Source organism: Anguilla anguilla, chromosome 8 (assembly GCF_013347855.1).
Source record: "Anguilla anguilla isolate fAngAng1 chromosome 8, fAngAng1.pri, whole genome shotgun sequence".
In the NCBI taxonomy this organism is placed as follows: domain Eukaryota; kingdom Metazoa; phylum Chordata; class Actinopteri; order Anguilliformes; family Anguillidae; genus Anguilla; species Anguilla anguilla.
In genome coordinates, this window is record NC_049208.1 from 28353787 (window position 1) to 28378200 (window position 24414).

The 24414-nt window shown below is 47.7% G+C and overlaps 1 protein-coding gene across 2 annotated transcripts in view; it reads left to right on the top strand.

The window, feature by feature from the left end:
• Positions 1-24414, top strand: part of ptp4a2b (protein tyrosine phosphatase 4A2b) — a 26703-nt gene extending 2289 nt beyond the window's left edge. For both annotated transcript variants that reach the window (XM_035430028.1, XM_035430029.1), the window contains exons 2-7: positions 13422-13739; positions 14045-14153; positions 14769-14861; positions 20259-20389; positions 22780-22854; positions 23286-24414. In XM_035430028.1, the coding sequence (XP_035285919.1) occupies positions 13735-13739; positions 14045-14153; positions 14769-14861; positions 20259-20389; positions 22780-22854; positions 23286-23397 (525 nt within the window). In that variant the 5' untranslated portion in view covers positions 13422-13734 and the 3' untranslated portion in view covers positions 23398-24414. The remainder of the gene's footprint in view (positions 1-13421; positions 13740-14044; positions 14154-14768; positions 14862-20258; positions 20390-22779; positions 22855-23285) is intronic.

Genomic DNA, 24414 nt, shown 5'->3' on the forward strand with positions numbered 1-24414 from the left:
TCTAGTTATTTACTATTTCTAAACCAGTCTAACATTTCACATTAGTTTTCTTATGCTGTGCTTAAAGCAGGCAACATAGTTGCTTTAGATGCTTTGTTTAGTGATTATAATGCAAAACCAATTGATGATATGCTGTATTGATGTCTAATATGAGGTAACTGTAAACTAGTGGTACATATGTACCCAAGCAGTATGCATTTTATAATCGTTCCAATTGTAGAACAAGGTTTTTGCACTTCTAGTAGGCCATTTATAGCATGGATGCTAGAGAGAATGTTTAGTATAATGCTTGCTTATTGCTGTAGATGTTTCAAAGCATCAGCAGCACTAAACATTTTTAGTTGCCACAAGACAGTGTGTAAAATCTTTTCCTTACATCACTTGTCCCCTCTGCCATTGGCAGTTCAATTGTAGTTTGTCTGTGTATGATATCTGTCCAACTTTTTAGGTATTGATTTATTAATTGTAGCTACTGAACAAATGTTTGAATGTGCAGCTTAATCAAGGTTTTTTTTGTTGTTGTTCAAAATCCATTGTTCTGCCTGCAGACTTGGGGTCAGTTTGGCAGAAGTAACAGCATATATTTTGACTGTCATCTGTGACAGGGTTGCAGCTGTGTGCAGAGTTCACAATTGCATACTGAAAGATGTTCAAATCATAACAATTGATATGTTCGCAATAAGTGTGCAACCTAGATTGCACATGCTTGCTTATGCAAAGGAATGCTATGCACTGGTTAACAATTTGTGGAAAATTTGGCTGGAATCTTAGTCGTGTTGTGTTCTGGTTTCTGTGAATGTTACTACTTGGCCAGCTAACTAAGCTTGCAAACTATGTGTGTGTTCTAGTAGCAGTTCAAAGTGGCCTTTTGTTTGAAGTCAGTAGCTTTAATTTCATTTGGTGTGTCAGTGTTTCGTGCAGTTAAGATGGAGATCCGAAAGACAGTGATATAGCCCCATTATGTCAAACTGCAACTAGGTAGCTCCATTTATTTTTCATAGTTTATGTTCTACTGGTTTGACACTGAGACGATGGAGCACAAAGGTCTGACAACAAAAATGGGCTATACATTTCTTTCTGGCTAAGGAAGCCCAGTATAGCCTATACTACAGTACTTTGTATGCTTAGCAAATAATGTCTTGTGCTTGTTCACAATCATTATTCACCACAAAGTAATTCGTGCTAAACCAAAATAAAGAGCAGAACTTTTAAATAAATAAGTCTTACAGCATTATGTATTTGTTTAGTTGAAGAGTTTTTAAAATGACCTTTGCATTGTAAGTATGGTGGGGGGCCTAGCATCTTGTCTGAAGCCCGTTAGTTAGCAATTTACTGTAAGCATGTTGGTATCTAGCACGTTTAGGGCTACATGCAAGAAACTACAGTTGTTTATGATTTTCTCTGAGGGCATTGGGGTAACATATTTAGTTATTTTAATAGATATTAGATTTCGGATTAGTTAAGTGTGATTTTTGTTTTAAATGCAAGGCACGTTTTATGCTTATAAAGTCTCTGAATTGGATCCAAGCATTGTTATTGGCATAACAATTCCTAAATATGCCCTTACTCTTGCTCTGGAAAGCTGTAACCAGGCGCTTGCTGCAGCTGAGCATAATAGCGTGTTGTATTTAAGTTGTTGTCTGTATATGCAAAGTAGTTCAGCAACAGCCACCTGAAAAATGGCTATCGTGATTGGTTAATGCTACTTCCTGTTGATGCCCGCAGGGAACTCAAAAGTATAACCAGAATACGTCCTGTTTTTCTGTTGGTTGGTGCCAGCATACTGTGCAATTGCTGGAGCTTGTCTTAGTTTTCTAGGTATAGGTTGACATCATGACTCTCCTAACCTGTTTTTATTACGCACTCCTCCTGAAGTGGCCCTGGTGGTGTGTGAAATGCATGACTCTAAGGGCAAGGGGGGGGTGACACCGGGTTTTGCACGAAGCTAATATACTTTGGTTCCATTCACAGTTCCAAATCTCATGAATGATTACAAAACTTTTAGTGCTCCAGAGAGCACAATTTATGACCGCACTCCCAGAAGAAGGGGCAGATAATGCTGCTTAGCTGGACATTTGTTAGAAGACGGCATGGGGGCAAGCTGGCCTCGCTTCTGTAATTTGTTAGCTGGGTAGGTGTTTATTTTAGGTGGATATATAGTCTGGTAATTTTCTATATAGGCTACTCAATATCTGTTATAATCAACCTTCAGGTCATCTTTGTGGAGTAAATATTGTAGAAGGGAATGTGCATGCTCAGTACTTCACGTTCTGAACGCTACATTATAATGTTATTTCGATGCTCCTTTTCATTATTCAGTCAAATTGTTGTCTGAAGTCTTTTGTTTTTTGCTGCTAAACGAGTCCTTAATCTTCTGTCACTGCGAGTATCTGACTGCTTCCCAGAAAGTTGTTTGGCCTATAATTCCTTTCATACAGGTTTCAGGAATTGGCCTATATGCTCATTTGCATAGAATGTTTTACAGTGCATGCCTGTCATGTTTTCTTTTCAAATAAGCTCTGTACGTTCCCCTAGGCTGTGACAGACCCAGCCCCTTTTTGCGGTCACCGCTGTTCTCATTGTAAATCTACCTGGAGCCGTCCTCCTGGGTAACTGTAGGTTAATGAAACACAAGCGTACTCTAGGTGGAAAGGTCCTTACCATGTGAGCCGTTGGAAGTTCTTTAGTTAGTGTGAAGGACATTTTATTTCTGGGGCGTGATTATACATCAACAGTTAACTTCCGTCCAACGTTTTTGACAGCCTACATACCCTAGTGAATGTTATTTCATGGTAAGCTTTTAGTTTTGTATTCAAACTGGGGCAACTTGCATAGTTGCAGGGCAAGCAAATGTCACAACATGGTATAAATATTACTTTGTACTCAGTGTTCGGCTTGTGTGCACGCTTGTGCAATACATAATTTCCAGGTCCAATTATGGTGACACAGTAACAGACGTATACTATTATATTTGCACTTTTTCCAGCTTGGTTTCTATTTCATGTTACTGAGTGTTGTTATGCACTTTTTGCTGCTGCAGTAGTTAGTGCATCTTTTCAATCAAGGTAGTCTTCTAAAGTTGAAATAGCATCTGCTGAATAAGTGTTGAATGGATAATGACACCGAAAAGATAGGGTGCTCAGTGTACTTATGCCTCTTCTTAATTGCCTCTGGTTGTCTGCGCAGTTTGCTTGGGCTTCTGGACTTGGCTGCCCTGCTGTCCGCGCTGAATGTGCGGAGCGCGTGTAGGGCACCATTGTCAGGATATTCTCTGCCTGTGCTCAGGGCTGTGGGCCAGGGGCCCACGCCATCAAAGCCTGAAAAGGCTGGAAGCCCCCGCCCATACCACGTGCCAACCTGCCCTTCCAGAGGCTCCTCTCCCCACACAGCAGTTCAGCCTTCTCGCTTCGGTTTACCATTTACAGCAAGCCTGGCAAAACGCATTTATAACTGCCTTACGGTCCGATGCTATTTGGGATCGAACGGCATTGATGTGGCTGCTGACAGCCTTTATTCTGTTCCTCTCAGCGCCTGAGCGTAGCCCGTAGGCCATCATGGTGCCGCAGCCTGTAGGCTAGCAGGCCGTATATCTCTCTTCCCACCCTGCCATGCTGTGCAAACACCGGGCGGGAGCGGGCCCCAGCGCGGCTCCCCCTTTCCCACCGCCTGTTAAATATTTAAAGGGAAGCCGTCGTTCCCTCAGCTTGGCAGGAAAAGAGGCTCTCTAGGATTCCTGTGGCCCGGCGGCGCCGTCTCGCACGGCCTCGCGCGATCTCGCGCGGGTGCTGGGCGGAGCACACCTGCCGTGCCCGTGTTTCTTTCCCCGGGAGTCTTCTCACCCCCCCGCCCCCGAGCCTGCCCGTTCATGTGGCGTAAGAGCTGCGTGTGAGCGAGTGAGTCAGTGCGTGCGTGTCCGCGGGCGAAGCCGGATCGAAGTGCACGCGTTCCAGGCTAACACGTAGGAGCGATGTTTATCAGGTGTGCCTGGGGCATTCCTGATGACTCACGAAGCAAAGTGGCTCTGTGGGACGGAACATTCCGGAACACTGTAAGAAAGGGGCGAGCCGTGCTTGGGCAGCTGACCCGGCAGGCCAATAACAGTGGAAGGTCAGCATGCCCTTGCATACAGGTTATTAGCTGGGTCGCTTCAGTGCAGTCCGTCACTGCAGTATTGACCTGATGCACTGTCACTGCCACTCGCTAAGTGCTTTACAGCAGTGCACTTCATTGTTAGAGGAAAAATTACATATTTATCACTTTTTAAAATGTATTTTAAGTTAATCTTACATATTGTTACAAAGTGGAGAATGAGTTTAGATTTCTATTTGTGATTTTTTAAATTTATTTTAAATTTTATTTATTTATTTTTAATTAAGGTGCAGGCCATATTCCTGACCATGGGAGATACCCCATTATCTTGCTTGTCCGGTTATGGGTGTGGTGCATTTTCCTCATGTACAACACTGCTTGATAATTGGTCTGTCACCTCAGGAGCTTAGACCAGTTGGTAGAACGTGTGCATTACATGCGATGAGATGCCCCATATTGTTGAAAGAAGGTCATAGTAGCTTAGAAGGCTGGTTGCCATTGGTGACTAGTGCCTCGGCGACATGCAGCTGGTGACCGCTTGGAAATATGCTGCGTATTCCCTGTCTCTTGGCATTGGGCAAGCTGCAGTGTCCAGCACCTAGAAGAGGGCCTGACCTGCTCGATGGAGCTGATAGATTTGCAATGGGAGATTAAATGTTATTAAATGGCTTTACCACTTGGAGACATTGCCTAGTCCTATTTGTCTGTCAAAAAAGGCCCTTCTCAAATGCTCTGAGACACAACTTTATATCTCTCTCTTGTAGGTTTAAGAAGTGTCTTTTTTTGGATGTATATACAAGTATTGGAAAGAAGGATGTGGCATTTTGTTTTTCAAATGAGCTTGACCTGTAGTACACAGTTATAAGGGTGAAGTTGACATGCGGCTTAGATGCTAACAGTTAGATGTCCTCTCTTTAGTACAATGCAGCAGAAAAATAAAATGGGCTAATTCAATAGTGTATGTGTACCTTAAGCAATCTTTCTCTTTCTCTGGCTATCTCGCTTTCACTCTAAACGTTTGATTTGGTGGTGAGTCACCACATTTCAGACTGAAGCTTGGCAGTGCTCTGTAGCACCTGCTCCACTCCCCTCCCGTCCTCTGCTGGGGCCTCCCCTCCCCTCCTCTGCTGGGGCCTCCCTGCTTGGAAACGAGAGACAAGCCCCCACATGTTCAGGAGTGTTTACTCGCTCCACATCCTGTCTTTACACTCATACGCTGCTCCTCTCTGCGTGTCCTCCCTGGAGTTCATTCAGTTACTCAGCGCTGCTCCTCGCTGCCTGTTCTCCCTGGAGTTCACTCAGTTACTCAGCGCTGCTCCTCTCTGCACCTCCTCCCTGCTGCTCCTCTCTGCATGTCCTCCCTGCTGCTCCTCTCTGCCTGTCCTCCCTGGAGTTCATTCAGTTACTCAGCGCTGCTCCTCTCTGCATGTCCTCCCTGGAGTTCACTCAGTTACTCAGCGCTGCTCCTCTCTACGCCTCCTCCCTGCTGCTCCTCTCTGCACGTCCTCCCTGCTGCTCCTCTCTGCCTGTCCTCCCTGGAGTTCACTCAGTTACTCAGCGCTGCTCCTCTCTACGCCTCCTCCCTGCTGCTCCTCTCTGCACGTCCTCCCTGCTGCTCCTCTCTGCCTGTCCTCCCTGGAGTTCACTCAGTTACTCAGCGCTGCTCCTCTCTGCATGTCCTCCCTGGAGTTCACTCAGTTACTCAGCGCTGCTCCTCTCTACGCCTCCTCCCTGCTGCTCCTCTCTGCACGTCCTCCCTGCTGCTCCTCTCTGCCTGTCCTCCCTGGAGTTCACTCAGTTACTCAGCGCTGCTTCTCTCTGCGCCTCCTCCCTGCTGCTTCTCTCTGTGTGTCCTCCCTGGAGTTCACAGCGCTGCTTAAAACAGAAGGTTATTTCCGGAACTAAAACGGACCTCTTTTAGTTCTGAGCGATGACTAGCTTCTAAACAACAAGCCAGCAGACACTAACGCACTGGGCTATGTGTTAAGTGTCTCTTCACTTCCTCGCACACACACACACACACACACACACCTGTTCATCACCAGCTCAGCCCGGTGATTTTATGGGTTTGACTTGTAAATGAGTGGCTTCATTGTGCTTCAAGAAGGGGAGGGAAATTGATTTCAATTGCAAACTTTGATGTTCTTAAAAACCAGTTTTTGGACCTGTGACTCTATTATTCACTGTGCAGAGCTAGATACAGGTAGGTGCACATATCTATTGAAGACATGCTGCTGTTACCTTGGTTTGAAGACCAGAAAATGGTTATGTCCTAGTTAAAAGGAACAATGTGATTTAACAGGTTTACAAGTTGAACATGGGGCGGGGGAAACAATAAAATGTCTTGGCTTAAGAAAATGGTGACTGGTTTGTACTCAGAAGCCCCTTTAAAGTCGGACAAAAAATGCTGGGAATATAACAACTTTCTAAGCGCTTTGAAGTTGAAGTGATTGCATGTGATGTCATTCCATCTGTGTCGTGCGCAATTGTTGGCGTGAGGTCACTCTGCTAAAGGGAACTGGCTCAACTGACGCTGAACTGGTGATTGATGCAGCAGTGCTAACAGAGAGGAATGTGTAACCAGCTGAGTGAATTGTGTGATTCATCCTGTTATGGTTGTCCAACTGTTGACAGCACCTGAAACATGATAAAAACAAAACAAAACCTTTTCTCTTTATCAAAGGCCTTTGATCTCCACTGCATGTTAATCTGTCACGACGCTCAGGACTGACTGTGCTCGAAGCAGATAGCTTAAAGAGGAACAAGTTAGTGAGCTGGGGGGGGGGCATTGGCCAACAACACCTTTTTCACAGCTGAATGAACAGTTCTTATTGTAGTATATATATATATATATATATATATATATACTTATGTGTATGTGTATATATATATACATATGTGTATGTATATGTGTATATATATGTGTATATATATATATATATATATATATATATATATATATATATATATATAAATACAAATAAAATTAAGCAGTGTCTAAAAGTCCTGCAAGTTACCTGGTTAAGGGGACACCATTGCAGGGGGCTTTTGGAATGCAGAGGAACTGGCCCTCAGTGCTGTAGGTGTGTTTTTAGGTGCGTTCTCTTGTAACAGGATTTATTTTTAGCCTTCAGTGGAAAATACCTGCAATGCCTTCAGTCTCTGTTGCTCTGTTGTCTCGTGCCGGGGAGTCTTAGTGGAGGCGTGCGGGTGCGTCTCGGGTGGGCCGGTCATGGGGAAGCGCTCGGGTGCAGGCGCGAAAGGCTGTGAGACGGGGACCCCCGGCCTGTGACAGGAACGCTTGCTGAATAAGAGCGTTAGAGTTTCCTGGCATGGGGGCAGGGTGTGGTTATCACCCTTTTCAGCACCTGTACCCACAACAGACTGGAAGGTGAAGCGGAACTCGCGCTTGAAGCCTGTTCCGAGCCGTAAGTTATTTCCCTTGCGTCGGACACGTTGTTCCTGAAACGTCCGTAGCTGTCTATTTCCTCCTGAAGGGGTGGGGGTGGGGCTCTCTCCCCTCCCCTCCTCTCCACTGTAAACTAGCCCACACCTGACTCAGATTTAAAATAAGTTCAGTGCTGTTAGTGACTGAAATAAAAGCCGTATATTCTGAGGTGGGGGGGTTTGCGTTGGGTAATTGTGCTGTTCATGGAAAGGCCTACAGCAGCTGCTCCCTGGCTGGGAATGAAGCCCAGATCTGAGCAGTGGTGTACCGAACGGATCGCCCTTCCGATCGCCTGCACTCTGTGTCCTTTTATGAGAGATGTGAAACGGAACAGAAGCGGGCTGCATGCGCATTTCCGCCTGTTGAATTTTATGCCGTACATGTGTAGGTTAAAACGGTTTAGCAGCGTGAAGCTCACTTTAAGGGGCAGCCACCTAGGCTATGCAGTAAGGGTTCAGCTTATTTGGGGAGGGAGTGCTGGGCGTGTGTCTTCTTTGGGAGTAGGGCCTGGGAACACTCGGGGGTCCTGTTCTTTGGTGTAACCGAGTTGTGACCATGACAGCAGCGGCTTTTGGGGTTGTCGCAGCTCGGCCCCTGTGAAGGGAGCAAATGTCGAGGCCTGAATTTCATTGGCTGTAGTTGTTTACGCACAAGCCGCAGCTGGTCTTTCATTGGCCAGGCCCTGCCTTGCTGCTGGGTGTAAGCCTACCGCACAACCGGGTATGAGAGGGGTCCTTCAGAGTCTCGGAAGATCCCGAGTGGAGCGATGGCCTCTGCGAGTTGGGCTGAGCGATGTGCGGCTCTGGATGAAGCGACCGTATGCGGGCGCTGGGGCAAAGCTCTGCGTTTTCTCACGCCCAAGGGCTTCCTCTTCGCTCTCCAGCGAACGCAGGACTAATCCGCTGCGATCAGTTGGCGCTCATTTTCACGAAGCGCACCGAAGGGTGTCGGCGTAATTACCGCCCTGACCCGCTCGGGCGGCTTGTGACGCTTGTGACACGTATGCAAACCGGGGGGGGGGGGGAAATGGATGAGTCAAATGTGATCTCGGCTACGAAAAGAAACAGCAAAGCGTCCCCGCGGGGTCCCCACGGGCTCCCCGCGGATGGATCCTTTTGTGCGAGCGCCAGATCGGAAAGCCTGGCAGCGAGAAACGGCGAGGCGGAAGGGTTCCCGGGGCCCCCCGCGGCGCACCGCACCGCACCGCTAGCGCCTCTCAGTCTCTGCGCGGCGGACCGGCGCGCTCCGCGGGGAGCCGGGGCCTGTTTGATCCAGCCTGCTCCGGCGTGGGGGAGAGAGGGAGGGAGAGGGGGGAGGCGGGCTGCAAGCTGGCAGGGCTTTTATCTCCCCCGCGCGGCGCTCGCTGTTCCGCAGGCCGAGGGCCGCTCTAATCGCTGGCAGGTCGACGCTGCCCACCCAGGGGGAGCGCGCTCAGTGGCGCTTCGACACGGTACACGCTTCCCCTCCGCTCGCGCCCAGCGGGGACACGGCAGCCTCTGGCCCCGCCCGCCAGGACCTCCTCAGCGCCTCACGGCCCCATACGCTGAGACGAGGCCTAGTTCTGTGCTATTTTTTACTCTGAATGATTATGGGAAATGTAGTGTTTACTAAGTTTTTTAGTTATTTCTAGTTAAAGTTATTACTTGGAAAGTAATATTCTTTTGTAAGCTATTAGCTGTTATGAATTGGATTGTTTCCCCCCTTGTCAGAGCTCTACTTCTTTAGCATTCTGTTGCAGTAAAACAGTCTTATTGCTATTGTGCTACGTGTTATTGTGTACATAAGGTTGTAAATGGATTCATATTTGCAAGGCTGTGAAATCCTGCACTGAATACCACATCGGCTCAGAAAATGGGATTGCTACCAGTAGCTCTGCCGTGAGCAGCTGATGCCATCGTTTCCATATATTGACTTGAATTTAATTTCATCCTCTGTAAACTTTGGATTTATTTTATTGTCTTTTTTTGTGGGTCTGCTTGTATTTATTATTTTCATGAAAACAACTGTGGCATCTCAATCGGACTGAAGCTAGACTTGACTTGGCAATAAAAGTCATGTTAGGGATTTAAATGGATTGCGGGCTTGTATTGCATTTATTAGCCAATGGAAAGCCTTGCTAGTTCTGAAATGTTTAGGGTTATCCAAGGAGAGGGTCTTCCTCTATGAACGCTGTGTACATATGAATCCTCTTTTATTTACATTATCGAGTACACTTTTCTCTAATCCATCCCTCTCCCAAATCTCATTTTTGATCGATTGGAATTTCCCCTCCTTTTCCCTTTAAATAATTAAATGTGAAATTTTATATTTCCATTTCTGGTTTCTGCTGAATATTGAGATTTATTGTTTTGGTATCTTGACTGGATTTGTAAGCAGAGAGACTTCCTGTGTCTTGTGATATTGATGGTGGGGTCTTGAGTGCAAAGCAGTTCAGAATCTCCTCTGATCTTTTGGCCAGTGTTACAGTGCTGTGGCCTGTTTTCTAACTGCTTGTGCTTCGATCTTCAGAAGATAAGTCTGCTGAAAACATTGAGCAGGATTTCCATTCGACAAGTAAATCTAGCCTAAATTATGCGCCGCCTACGGGCTCCCATAGGTTACATTGAAACTGTTTGATATGCATTCCTGTTCAGGGAGGAGTCATTGCCGCCAGCAGATGTGTGACTGCTTCCCCCTTGTGTTCTATACGTCCTGACCGCGCGGCTTGTTTTCACGTGAACGACACTACCCCGCTTGTTCGCCGCGGAAACGCAGCCGTTTAATCGCCTGCAAGGGCCGGCCAATCGCAGGCGAGCCGCGAGGCCTCTTTCGACTCTTAAAGGTGGAACACGTGAGGGAGAAATGGGTCAAGGAACAGGCTGGGCGAACTCTAGCGGCGGGCCCGTAGCAACCTTTAGCCCAGTTTGTCTCGAGGCAGAGCCTGATTGATCTCCTTCCCTCCGTGTCTGCGAAAGTGGGCCAGGCTCCGTCTCAGAAGCCCCGGCGGATGCGGTCGGGTGCGCTCCGTGAGTCACCCGGAAAGCGGAGCAGAAGGTGTAGTGTGCGGTGCGACGACGGAGCCGCCAGATTGCACAAGTCTGACTCAGCTTCCGCAAGTACAGTGCTGGCTTTGCCAGTAAGTGGAGCGCAGCTGGTGACAGGTACATGCCTGTGACAGTGTTACTGGGTCAATCCGAGCCTAGCGTGTCAATAACAGGGAGATTTTCTCCAAGACTGGGAATGACCTACATTGTTTGAAAAGAGAGAGCGAAAAACTTCCTTGAGGAAAATTACTGAGGAGAAATTGGGGATGGTGCCTTGTTTAACTTGTTTAAGCGGAGTGCCTTTTTGCTACATCCGTTTGATGTCCTTTTCCTTACGTGTGATCTGTTCGCTTTCTTCCGTTCACATTTCACTTGGAAAAACGGCTCGCAAGGAATTTGTCAGAAGTTTCATAAGATTGAAAACTCCTGAAACATCCTGTCAGAATCATAAATTGTGCAACATTTGCAGGACACTGCCGTTGTACTCTTGAGCAAGGTACTTAAGCTGCATTGCTTCTGTATACATCCAGCTGTATAAATGGATGTGATGTAAATGCTATGTAAAGAGCTGTGCAAGTCACTCTGGATAAGAGCTTCTGCTAAATGACATAATGTAATGACTGCGCGTCTGCTTTGTCCTGAGAGACTGTTCAGTGCTATCAGCGTCTGGCTGGGGAGCGTGCCCGCGGCTTTGCGGCTGAGCCGCGCCTCGGAGTGCAAACGCTCGCCTGGCCTTCTGGGTCCTTCCGTTGGCCCCGCTTCTCCCTTTCTCTGCAGTTTCGCTTCATCACCGTTTTTGCATTAGTTCCCATCATGGGGGAAGAAACCTGCTCTTCCTTCTGCCTCCTGCTGGTTTGGGAGGGCTATCGCACAAGCGATGTGTCCTAGGCTGTGCATTTAAAATATATCCTCCGTGCTATTTTCCAGCGGTACTGCAGAAGTGCATAACAGGCACGTTGTAAAAAGGCCCCGCCTCTTCCTCTGATTTACGGGACCCAAAGATGGCTCTGCCTCTTCCTCTCTATGGGACCTCCTAAAAATACTTGGTTTACTTCCTGAAAAGTGTGCTCCTGAATACATTCGGCAAAGCCCTGGAAATAGGTATATCATCCAGGGATTTTAAGTACACTGCATTTAGAGAAAATCTCACCTACTTAACTTTCTCTTCCAGTATACTCAACTTGTACACTTAATAGTAGGCAAGTAGGTTGTTTTCCCACTCTGCAGAACAGTTCACGTTCCTTCATCCTTTCCTTTCCTTTCGGGCTGTCTCTTCCAGGTGGGCCTCTATTGATCCACACCGAATTTCTCTCGCTGCGGGTTTGTCCCTCACAGCTGGGACTGAATAAGGGAACGGCGGGGAGTCGGAAAGGAGAAATGAGGAAAAGAGCGTTTTCAGTGGGGCCAGGTGTGAGGTCTGTTTGCAACAGCGCAGAGATTATGAGAGAGAATTCTCCAGTCCCCGCGGAGTCGGGTCAGCTTTTTATTTCCCGTGAGGAGCGGGGCAGAGTTGGGGAGGGGGGGGAGGGGGGGGAGCTCTCTCCGCTGCATCGTGGCTCGCTTTTTGTACTTGGGATCAGTCCGCCAGTAATTAGGCCTGTCGTGAAATCTGGGCCTTGATGTGCATTTTTCCTCTGCCCTTTGAAGGAGTGCCATGTGTTTGGTGGAGGACCGGGAGGGTGCGAGGTGCGGTCTGGTTGGCTCTTGGCACCCAAGGAGAACAGCGTGGGACTGTGAAAGAGCCGGTGACATTTGAAGCCGTGCCCTCCCCATAATTCCCCGAGACTGTACTGGACGGAAGTTGCGGCTCGGACTTCACACGCCATAACCAACCCCCCCACCCCACTGGCTCCGACTACAGACGGAGAGAACACGGTTTCGGCCGCATCCAGCACCTCTCAACCTGCTGCAACCGGAGCTCCCAGCAAACGGACCCCCTTTGACACTTTAAACATTTCGGATTTATCCTTCTCTTTGTGGCCCCGCCTCCCCTGGCCTCGGTGGGCCTCCCAGCTCTGTTTCAGGAGGTGGCTCCGGAGCGCTGGAATCCGTGTGAGAGGGGTCAACGTGGGCGAGAGAAGTGGAGGCTCTCGGCCTTTGAGGTCACATTTCCATTCGACGCCAGCCCCCCCCCTCCCCCCCTTAAAGTCGGCCGGGCTCTCTTTCTGATCTCGCTCCCAAAGAAAGAAAACTCTGTGGCCTTCTCTCGGCTTCAACAGCGTGCGCTTTGTCCTGCACATTTGAGTGACATTTTAGCAAGTGATACTTTTTCATTTTCCACAAACCCCGCGCAACAGTTTTGATTTATTACTGCAACATTTATTGTTGTTGCATAAGAGGTGAATGGGAAAAAGACAAGGCTCACTTAAACTTGATACTGCGATTTGAGTCTGTGAAAAGGAATATTGCAGTTTAGATGTGTGATGGTTGAGATGTGTGAAAGGCACCCTGTTGTTGTTCTCAGAACCTGTGACTTTCTGATGTGACGATTCTCAGCTCGATGTGCATCCTCACTCATGTCCTGCAGAGTGCCATTACGGTTGCTGGTGGTTAGCAGTGTGGCTTCGCAGGTACCGCCCACTGTGTCCTTTTATTTCAGTTTTCAATGTTCTCGTGCAGGGACTTGCAGCTTCGGTCCTATGTTTCACAGCTTGGACACACAGCAACTGACTCTTCAAATTTGAGAGTGAATCGGGTTAATCGACGGTGACACCTGTAGTCTTCCTGTTTAGTGTGTAGTTGAAAGCGAAGCCCCGACGCACTGTGACCAGCCTTCATTTTCTCTTCGAGGTTCAGGAAATGTTCTCTGTTTGTGTTCCTGAATTAATTTCTAACCTGTCCTCTCTCTCTGCCCTCCACAGTGTTTCGGTGTTGAATTAGGCCGCACATTTATGGCGTTTGCGAACGTCAGCGGAGACTTCTGCCAGGCACAGCACCTCGCCCCTGCAGACAAGTGAATCATCCGGGCCCCTCCAGTGGACTACGCTACCCAGAAGCCCCCCTGAAAACCAGCACACTGGGACCAAAGCTGCTCTTTCCCACTGCCTCCTGGGTTCACGTGTAGTCCTTGGCTAGAACTTTCCTGTCCCAGTGCAGGGAAATTAAAAGCAAACTCAAGTCACCTGCCTTCTTCCAGTTTCCTAGCTCATCAGCCACTCGGAACACCTCTCCTGAATGGGGTAATCTGCTGCAATTACTTGGATGACTGAAGGATAGATTCCCTTGTTTTTTTCTTTTTTTAATCCCTGGAGCATTCTGGACTAGATACCCTCCCCTCCCCCAGTCTTGTATGGTTTGTTTTTTTTTTTTTTTTTTTTACCCCTCCTGTAGTAAAGACGTGTTGCCTTTGCCTTCCCCTCTCCTTTTTTAAATATTTTTTTTTTTAAACCAAATTGTACTAGAACGTCCTTGCTGACTTCTGAGCCAAAGTCTCCTTTTTATTTTTTTAAAGAAGTAAGTTTATTTTATTATAATTGTTTTAAAGACCTCTCGCCAAAATGAACCGCCCAGCAGCCGTGGAGATCGTCTATGAGTGCATGAGGTTTCTCATCACCCACAACCCCACCAACGCGACTCTCAACAAGTTTACTGAGGTAGGCCCTCCACCTTACTTTCACTTATTTATACACACATGCTTGGACATGGCTAAACCGCTCTACATCTAGCAGGTTCTGGGAAATGTAGCATGTCAATTTTGTTCAGTTTTGCATAGTTTAGTGACTAAATGATTGTTTAATGTAATTCAAAGTTAAAAATACCGCAATCACTGGCATTGCCACTTTTAACAAGCTGTGTGAGCGTTAGCCCGTAGTTTCCACCCCCTCCAGTTTTATTGCATGTCAAGGTCTCTTGTCAGAGGTTCTCTGTAGAAATGAGCAAAAATGTGTCCTTTCGATGCAGATTTGAAAGCTGTGGGAGTTGCTTCACCTCTTCAGTTGATGATAATATAGGAACATTTGAGCCACTTAGTTCCATCTTGTTCTCATTTTTTTTTTCTTGGTTCCTTAATGGCTGCATTTAACTGTACTCTTTCATGTTTTTCTGTTATAATATATCAAGTAAAAAAATGCTGTCAGCGTAGCTGCCAGGCGTAATGACGGCACGGTGTGTACAGACCTGTGCTGTAGTTGCGTGTGACTGTTTGAACAGTCGCGCCGCTGTGCTAGCGCCTGGATTAAGGCCCTTGCGTGTGTCTGTCTGTCTCTCAGGAGCTGAAGAAGTTTGAGGTCCACACACTGGTGCGGGTGTGCGAAGCCACCTACGACAAGGCGCCAGTGGAGAAGGAAGGGATCCAGGTCCTGGTAAGAACCCTCGTCCTCTCTCTCACCCCTCCCTCATTTCTGGGAAAAATGGCCCAGAGCATTTTGGTCGAGCCCCAGGGCCCTGCATCAGATGGGGGAAATTAAACAAGTCACTGTGTTCTGTTAGCGCTAGTATCCAAGCCTGTTAATGAAAGGTCTGTTTTCTCAGTGTAAAGCTGCACATGATTGTTTCTTTTTAGTAGCATGTCCTTAGCGTCATGTGGAACCAGCTTGTTGTGCAGAATTACGTTTGGCATGCTTGTCCTCTTCAGTAAAATCTAAAGCTTGTCAGAATATGAGAGCTGTAGAGCTCAGCAAATGGCTCTCCACTGATAGGTCAGAGAGTGCTTTCATTTGCATAGCGCTTCAGTAACTGTGGGTTTTAGCACCGCTGGATTCGGGCGCCGCCGCTTCGCTCTCGGGGAGCCAGTATTGACGACGGCGGCTCTCTGGTCCCGTTGTCTGTAGCGTCTGACTGGCGGTAGGTTCTCTGGCAGTCGGCTCTCTCGGCGCAAAGCCGCGCGCACTCTGACCGGAGCCGGTGGCCTGAGCCGACCCAGCCCCGCCCCCGCGCGGCGCCCGGGCGGCGTGTCCTCAGCTGGCTCCCTCCTGGCTCGCGCGCCAGCGGCCGAAGCGCGGGGAGGAGATTTGGGCCCAGATAACGTGCACAGCCCCGCGTCTGTGCAGCGCGCCAGCCTCCCGCACAGCTGGCCGGCCTCGGGGCCAGGAGAGCTTTAATCTCCCACTCCCGAGGACGATTTGGGAGTTTACCGCCCCCTTAACCTCCTCCGCATGCACACATACACACACACACACACACACCCATACACGCACACGCACACACACACACACACACACCCATACACGCACACGCACACACACACACATGCACACATGTGGCTACCTCCCACACCCTAGACCCTCCTCAGGCCCTTCCTTCCCCTCTACGAGCCAGTAACATTGAGCCCTGTTATTCTCCGCCCCCCTTGGGCTGCCGGTGCCTCTGCCGGTGTTATATTTATCCTGGGGCGGGGCTCAGGACTGCACAGAAAGCGCTCTGCAGAGAGCCGCCTCGTGAAGGAGTGCGAGCAGCTTACCGTACACCCGCATCGACCATATACATTTACTGACTGCCCCCGGCTGATACCCTTATCTGGTGCACACCAGTACTTTTCCTTTGAATCCTAAGGCTTTTTTTTAAAACCTCTCTCTGCTCGTACAGGAGTAAGTCAGAGGTATATCTGTGTATGGGTTTAATGTGTGAGATCAGGCACTTGCCCTTGGTCTGTTTGGTGACGGGCGTACTGGTGTAATAATATGTCACACGGCGCTGGTTAATGAGGCGAGGCCTGGCTAAGTTATGACCCCGGGAGATCTGGCAGCCTCTGTCTGGAGCGGCAGACCTTTGTCCCGTTTGGTCGGTCTGTCTCCGTGGCAGCAGACAGGCAGTCCGCGCAATGGGTCAGAATTAACATACCCCGCAGCGGGAGGGAGGGGGGCGGGGGTGAGGGGGCGTCTGAGCCCCAGAACTGGGAGGAACTAAACCGTGGGCAGATCTGCTAGCCTTCCCCCCTCTGTGTACACACCGGCTGCGCGGTGAAGGCGCCTGCTAAACGCGTCTGTAATTACGGCAATCTCAGAAATGGGCAGAGCAGCCAGACGCACTGGGAGACGGAGCGCCGCAGAGAGCACCGCCGAACTGCGGCTCTTTGTTCACCGGGGAGCCGGTGAGGGGCGGCGGTGCGCCGACCTGCCCAGAATCGCGCGAGCGGTCTCCCTGTGACCTTTCCTCTGTCGCGTCCACGCCCTCGCCCAGGTTACCGTACAGTATGTACCCACTCAAGCTGCGAAGTAGCACTTTTTCACCAGTTTGTGCAATGTATGTTTAGTCTTGTACCATGGTACTTTCAAGATTGGATTGTGTCCCTCTGTAGGTTCAAGGAGTGGGCAGCAGGGATAAGCAAGAAAAGCTACTAATAAGGGGAATGAGCAGGAGAAGTGTTGTGTAACTAGGATAAATCTGTATACTGCTACCAGGTATGTGTGTTGTGGGCCCCTTGCACCCTGGCAGCTCTCTTTAGTGCTCTATTAGTTAGCTGTAGAAACACATTTGTGTAGCGTTGCTGAAATGCTGAGGAGACGTTAAGAAGCTTTTGTAGTCGGGCGGTCATTATTGACTGTTTTGGTAATTGAGTATTCTGTCGATTATACTGACAATTAAACGAGTTAATCGCATAAAGAAAAACCTGAGGGAATGCTTTATTGTTAATGCTCACTAACTTGCAGTTTAACAGCGTCGTTTTCACACAGTGCTTTTGAACAAAGCTATTGCTCAACAGTCCTCAAGTCTTTAGCTCCCCTTGTTCTTTTTAAATTGTACCTTTTTGTACAATTTGACTTTTAGCCTCTTGTCTACTGTCTTTTACATTCTCAGCCTCATTAACAAAATATTTTTACAGAAAATGAATGGCTTTTTAGAAGAATAAAATACATTATATTATTATACAATAAATAGGCCTTCAATAAAAACATGAAGGTTCTTGAGGTAGACCTGGGTGTATTCATGTGAAGTAATCACTAATTATCGTTGGAGTCCACAGTTTCCACTGGCTTGCTCAATGCTCGGAAGCAATAATCCCCGGTGCTGAGAGCAAGTGCTCTTGATGTGGCAGGAACACCCAGGAAGGACTTAGCTAGTTTGGGGAATGCTGGGTAGCGAGCTTCATTTTGCTTTCACCATGATAGAGGGCTCTTTCATGGGAATGGGATGTTCCCTGAAATACATTAGCACCTCGTTCTTAACAAGTTGCTTGTGTGACTGCTCCTCATTCTCTTCTCCTTCATCACTGGTGCTGGAGGTTGAGCCGGAGGCAGTTGAAGGGATGTCTGCCTTCTGGAGGCAGTGATTTATCTCGAGGTGTGGGTCCGACAGTAGCCTGTGTGCTTCGCTCAGATTCTGTTATTCTGGCTTCAAGTACAAGTTTTTGTACTGTCATCTGGACCTTCAGTGTTTGCTCAGCAGCTAAGAGCTTGAGGTTTCTAAATCTGGGATCCGGGGCAGCAGCGATGAGGATTGTTTTTGGTGCCAGTTCACGACAGAAATCTGTCACTCCCTCCCGTATCAGTTCCATAGTATCAGCTTGGAACACCGTGAGTGGGGTAGTTTCAACAGTTGCATTCCGCTCTGACCTCAGAAGTCCCTGTGCCAGTGCAGGTACAAGCACAGATGGTTACATATTCTTCTCCACTCATGAAGACTGTAGCACATTCGCAAGTGCTTTGTTCTGTTCCTCACTGATGGCCCATTGTTCAGGCTTGAGGTCCAGATAGTGCTGGCCCCTCTGAGTCACAGTGGGATCTGACATCACAGCTGTTACTGGCCACCTCTGCTCCAGCCTTCTGCTCAGCATGTGATAAGTACTGCTTCAGCAAGTACTCACAGCCTGCACCAGCATGTGCTGAGCTGTGCCCATTTGGCGCTGCTTGGCTTTGCGCTTGGTACGGGCCTGTTCGCTTTAAGATCAGTTCTCTACATGGATCCTAAAAGCCCCTATGTAGACTACCTGCTGATGGCCTGATTCTTTAGAGAATGGTTGACTACCAGCTGCAAGGTATGGCCTACACAGTGGACTGATGCCCATACATGTTTCTCTTCCAGAATCCTAACTGCTGCAACAACGAAAGGTCATTGTAGGTATTCCTTTCACATTTCACTTGGCCTACATTAGTAGTTCGCTAATGCTAGCGGGCCATCGCAAACGGGAAACTTGCATCTCGATATCAGAGACAACTTTTGTGAATGGATGTTTTTCTTTAGATGTTGGCGCATTCGTGTTTTGCTCTTGTGGAAAGAACGCTCTGCTTACAGTGGCGGCAGACAACTATTTTGTGTCGCTTTTGGCGTGAAAGCCCAGCCTTTAGAAATTTTATGGGGGCCGACCTCAGAACTCTGCCTGCACCGCCATGTTGAAATGAACGTCCAGCAGATTAATGAAATGGAAATGGAAGCTTTGATGCAAAAAAAATTCTAGGATTCTTGTTGTTATTGATTAATTTGAGTTAATCAATGAATCATGACAGCCCTACTTTGTAGACATCAGCTGTTTGGGCAGATGTAAGAGAGAGGCTACATTCTGCTGGAGAGATTTGGCTCTGTGTTCCCACCTCTTCCCTCTCTCTCTCTCTGTCTCACTTGCTCTGTTGCTCTCTATCTTGCTTTCTGTCTCTCTCTCTCGCTGTCTCTTGCTCTCTTTCGTTTCTCTCTTTCTCTCTCTCTCTCTATCTCTCTATCTCTTATCTAGGTCTCTTGCGCATATTTCCTTTGTTGTCTGAAGTGTGTGCAGTCACGCGTATGTGCCTGCTGCTTGCTATCTGTCCACTGCTAGCAGAAGGGGGTATTTGGGCAGCTGTTAAAGTGGTAAAGGCTTTAATCTCCCTGCATTAGACCAGTGCTATGGATGGTCTGGGCTGGGATTTAAAGACGGCAAGCAACTTTTGAAGATATAGGTTTAAAAAGATGAGGTCATTTGTATTATCCTGGAAGCATTGGTGACCGCCCAGCAGGGATTGATTCTAAATTGATATAGGGGAGCTAATGGGCTTCACTGGCCTGGAGGAGAATTTGGAGTAACCCCTAGTGTTGAAATGTAGATCTTACATCAAATGCATTTTCATACTGTAGCTGTGAAGCCTATACCCTCTCAGATTTCACCATTCAGGTTTCTGCTTAGAGTCATATACGGGAGTAAAGACGAGTACAACCAAAATTCAGTTTCCTTTCAGGCAGCGGTACATAGAGACTGCAAGTAGATATAGCCAGTATTGTTAGCCATTGTCCTCCTGCGCAGAAAGCTTATTGCGCAGTATTTTGTCAGGCATAGTACCACCCTACTATACACAGACAGCATGCTTATAGCAGATGGGAGCGATCATTTTTCTCTCCTGTCTAGGAGGTGGTCTCAAGCTGGTTAGCTGTCTTGCATACTGATGCGATCTCAGATTTTTTTTCCCCTGCAAGCAAATATGCAATACGCATGGGTAAGATGCCCATGTAGCACAATGAGCATCTAGCTTTCCCAAACCTCAGGTCGCGGTATGGAGTAGCAGTTGGCGCTCAGAACTGCGAACATGGGTTCTGGGGGGCTCTATTTAAAATGGCAGTGAGATATGAGGCTTTAGGGGGTGCCATTTTCCCCAGCCTGCGTCCTCAGTCGTACTGTGTTGGGTGTACCACCCTGTAACCCTTCTGCAGCCTGGACTTACCATCCTGCTTTTAAAATAAGCAGGACGACTTGGGTGTGATAAAATCAGCACAAATAATGCAGATGACATAGCATTGCCTTTCCTGGCTAGAGTACCTGTTAACGGCCTCCTTTTTTCCCTTCTCTCTCTCCGTAGGACTGGCCCTTCGATGACGGCGCCCCTCCTCCCACGCAGATTGTCGACGATTGGCTGAACTTGCTCAAGACCAAGTTCCGAGAGGAGCCGGGCTGCTGCATCGCGGTGCACTGCGTCGCGGGATTGGGCCGGTGAGCGCGCCCGCCGAGGAGCCCCGCCCGCACCTGCGGCCCTCTCGCGGGTCCCACCATGAGCCAGGGCCCGTTTAGGTTCAGATTCTCAGCCCCGCCCAGAGCGCCACGCGTGCGCTTTAACAACCGAGCTGCTTCTGCACGCACCACACCAAGGACGCTTCGCTGCCGTAGAGCCATTTCTGCCGATTTCTCTTGACATATGCGGGAGTTCTCCTGGTAGCTGCGCCTTACTCTCCTTAAAGTGCGTCTGTGCTGTGTTTCATGTGGAAGGTCATTGCTGTAGCCAGTGTAAACGGCCTTTCCAGCATCTTTTTCAGTTTGTTGTAAAACCAGACTTTCGCCTGCATCAGTCTGTTATTGTGTGTTCCATTTAACCTGTGTATGCATTCTGCACTAGAAGGCAAGTCAGGTAGGCTCGGTGTTTGCATCTGTTTAGCAACAGCGTCCTGCACACAAATACACGCACACGCACGTATATGTACCTGTATAGCCAATTTCAGACTGCACTTAAATATACAACAAAGGGGCCCCAATGTTGTAATGTCAGAGTATGTCTTAGACTCATGAAGTGCTTGGTGTCACTGTTCATATAACACGTTTCGCACAGATTGTAAAATGTATTTGTCAGTCTGTTTACACTAGAATCTCTAAACGGTTATCCAGGGATACAAAATAAGAGCCTTTCTCCAGATTGATAGACCGTCTGTAATGGCTGAAACAGAGCGTTTCCTCGGTATCTGGGCCCAGACGCATTATTGTATATCCCAGAGCAATTTCACGCCGCGGCTGCGGCTGAGACCACGGGGAGGTGTTGGGAAAGCGCGACGCCGCCCGAGCTCTGTACCGCGCTCGGCTGCCTGAGCCGCCTAATCACCGGTGTCCTCCGGGCAGACTAAACGACGGCGCTGCTTGTCCCCCTCCGGGACGCGCGCCATGGCAACCCAGACCGAACAAATGCTGCTCTTTCTGTCTGCCGACAAACAAAGCCTGCACTTTTAAGAGTCCTGTGTTCTCTGAGGGATTCCTTGAATTCACGTTCAGGGGAAGAATATTGTTAAGAAAACGAACAGTACGGGCATGAAGTGTTCACTTTCTCTTGAACATTAAGACAAAGCGTTTTATTGTCCTGTCTTATCCGTGTAGATTAGAGTCAGGGTAAGAACTGAGCACTGTGAACACGCAGGGGTTGAACTGGACGGGAGCCAGCCGGGGCTCAGCGCGGGCTTCTACGAAAGGCCGATATCACAGCGCAGCACTCTCGCGGATCAGAGCACTCCTCTGTCCTCACACGTCCCCAAATCCTAGCAAGCCCCTGGCTTTCATGTGACGTAACTGGCTCTGATCCTACTGATTCTGTATTGTGAATTCATTGTGAGAAAGACTGCCACACAACACAACAGAAGATATTAATCAAGGGGTTGTGAATAACTAATTATTGTAGGTCAGAATGGAAACTGAGACTTACACGATGTGATTCTAAACTTAAGATGCACCCCCCTTCCATGGGTTATACACCCAGGGATTCTGAATGAAATTAACAGTCCATTCTGCTTGTGTAATGAAGCTGTAATCAACTTCACCAGGAAGGAAATGGTATGCTAACATACAACTGTAGTGGACTTTCACTCGACAGTTACCATTTCATGGGGTAACAATTACATGTATGCTAATGGTCCATGGAGGAGGGATGGGGTAACATTTGCTGTAGAGGCAGAGACAGTTTTCCAAAAACTTCAAAGGCAGTTTTGTCTTTTCATTGTTTTCTAGTCTTTCTTGCTGGCCCTTTCTCAGTTTCTCAGTGTTTATTGGTTAGTGAATGTTTTATTACCCCACCTCTACTACTTCCTTCTCCTGGTTATTGCCACTCTATTTTTGCCACAAACACCAAACTACTCCATTGAGGAAAGAATTACTGGCAATGCACAGCACAATGTTGAAATGGAGTGCAAAGCACTTGTCGCCAGAAACTATTTACTCCCCGTTCAGTTGCAGTTGAGCCTCTAGCTTAATCCACCATGTCGGAAAAGGCTCAGTATGTTTGCTGTTTCACATTTATTTTCTCCCTTCTCTCTCCATTAGTGCGGCCATTTTTTTATGTATGGCCAGTGCACTTTGAGAAAGGTATTTGTGGGAAAGTGACAGATTTCACCTTCTCCGGGCAGTTGTGAAATTCAGGAAATCGGTGCTGCAGGGGAGTACTTGACTGTTGTTTATTTTTCCCCACCGTGTCTAATAATTACCATCACAAACACCTCGCCTGGTTGACTTCAGTTTACCTTCGCCCTTCTCATTTGCACTCACACGTGGGCACAGTGCTTATCTCTCTCCATCTCTCTCTCTCTTTCTTTTTCTCTCTCTCTCTCTCTCTCTCTCTCTCTCTCTCTCAGAGCACCTGTTCTGGTGGCATTAGCCTTAATTGAAAGCGGGATGAAGTATGAGGATGCCGTGCAGTTTATACGACAGTAAGTACCAGCATGTTCCTTGCCCTGTACATTTTTGACCGTGCATGGGTTTGAAATTCTTATATAAGATTGAAAATGGTGCTTGGCATATGCCTCATTCAAGCTTTTGAAGTCCAGAGCATTTCACAAATTGTACAAATTGCATAGGCATACGATTTCCCCCTTCTAAATGAGTCATCATTTTGCTGTGTAATTTCAGCACGTTCCTTTTAACGCTACTTGAAGTAAAGCACATGGCCCATGTGCAGGCGTTGGCATGTTTGTGCACTGCCTCACCCAGGTCACAGAGAATCTGTAATGTCACACTGTCGTTGACCATGTGGGTCAAACTCACATCGGTGCCTGTTGGAACATAAGGCTGTTTTCCACAGCTTATTTTTGCTGATGCGGTCTCCAGTATTTATTTACTCATTGATGTATCTGTTTTTCAGGAAGAGACGTGGAGCCTTCAACTCCAAACAGCTACTTTACCTCGAAAAATACCGACCCAAGATGCGTCTCAGATTCAAAGACACCAACGGTCACAACTGCTGCATTCAGTAGGGTGTGTTACTCAGCAACTTGGGGAGGGAAAGAAAATGCAATGAATTATGATTATAATTATGATAATGAGCCACGATTATGGGGTGTGAGGGGGGAGGTCTTTGTGGATTCACCAGCTGAAATGTGGTCAAAGCACACAGCAGGCCCACCTCCAGGTTACCAGTGTCCAACCATGAGTGAACGTTTTAACACAAGTCCCGCTTTGTTACCAGTGTCCAATCATGGGATAGATTTTTTTAAATGCATAAACAAGTTGAACAATGATAAAAAAAACATCTAGAAATGTGTAATATCCTCATTGTTTGTAGTGAACTTTTTTTTTCCCTTTCTTTTTGTATTATTACTGGTTCAGTGTCTCCTAGGCGATGAATTGTATACCCTTGTATGAACCCTGAGGCACACAGAATATGCATGCCTGCATATTTGATGGGAGCTGGGAAACTGGGTTTGGGAACATTGTGTGTCTGAGTGGGCGTGGCGTTCAGTGTTCGGGGGGGCTGGGATATACTCGCACAAAACAAAATCTCTCAAAGGTTCTACTTAAATGCAGTAATATCATTTTTTCCACCTTTTTTGGAGTCACTTTTAAGGCTGGGTAAGGGTGGGTGTTTGACAGATATGTACAGCACACAGTATCTGCAGGGATTTGGGGTTCATCTGTTTTGGCCCTTTTCGTTTGTCTTTGGTGTTCTGGTTCTCTTGGGAGTGCAATATAAAGTCCACATTCAAAAGCCCCTCCTTTGTGACCGTCCTACACACTTCCTGTTTCCCACAGGAAGTCACTTGACATTTGTTTTAGGTACTCACTACTCACAGCCACCCCTCACTTCCTGGGTTTACGATAGGACTTTTTTTTTTTTTTTTTTTTTTTGTCGCCATGCTATTTTATTTTATTTTTGATGAATTGCCCTGTAACTGAACTGTCAATCCTGTAGTCCTACTGGGTGGGATGGAGAGGGGTGGTAACAAAAACAAACAAAAAAAATAAATAAATAAATTGTGGTTGGATCTATTTTT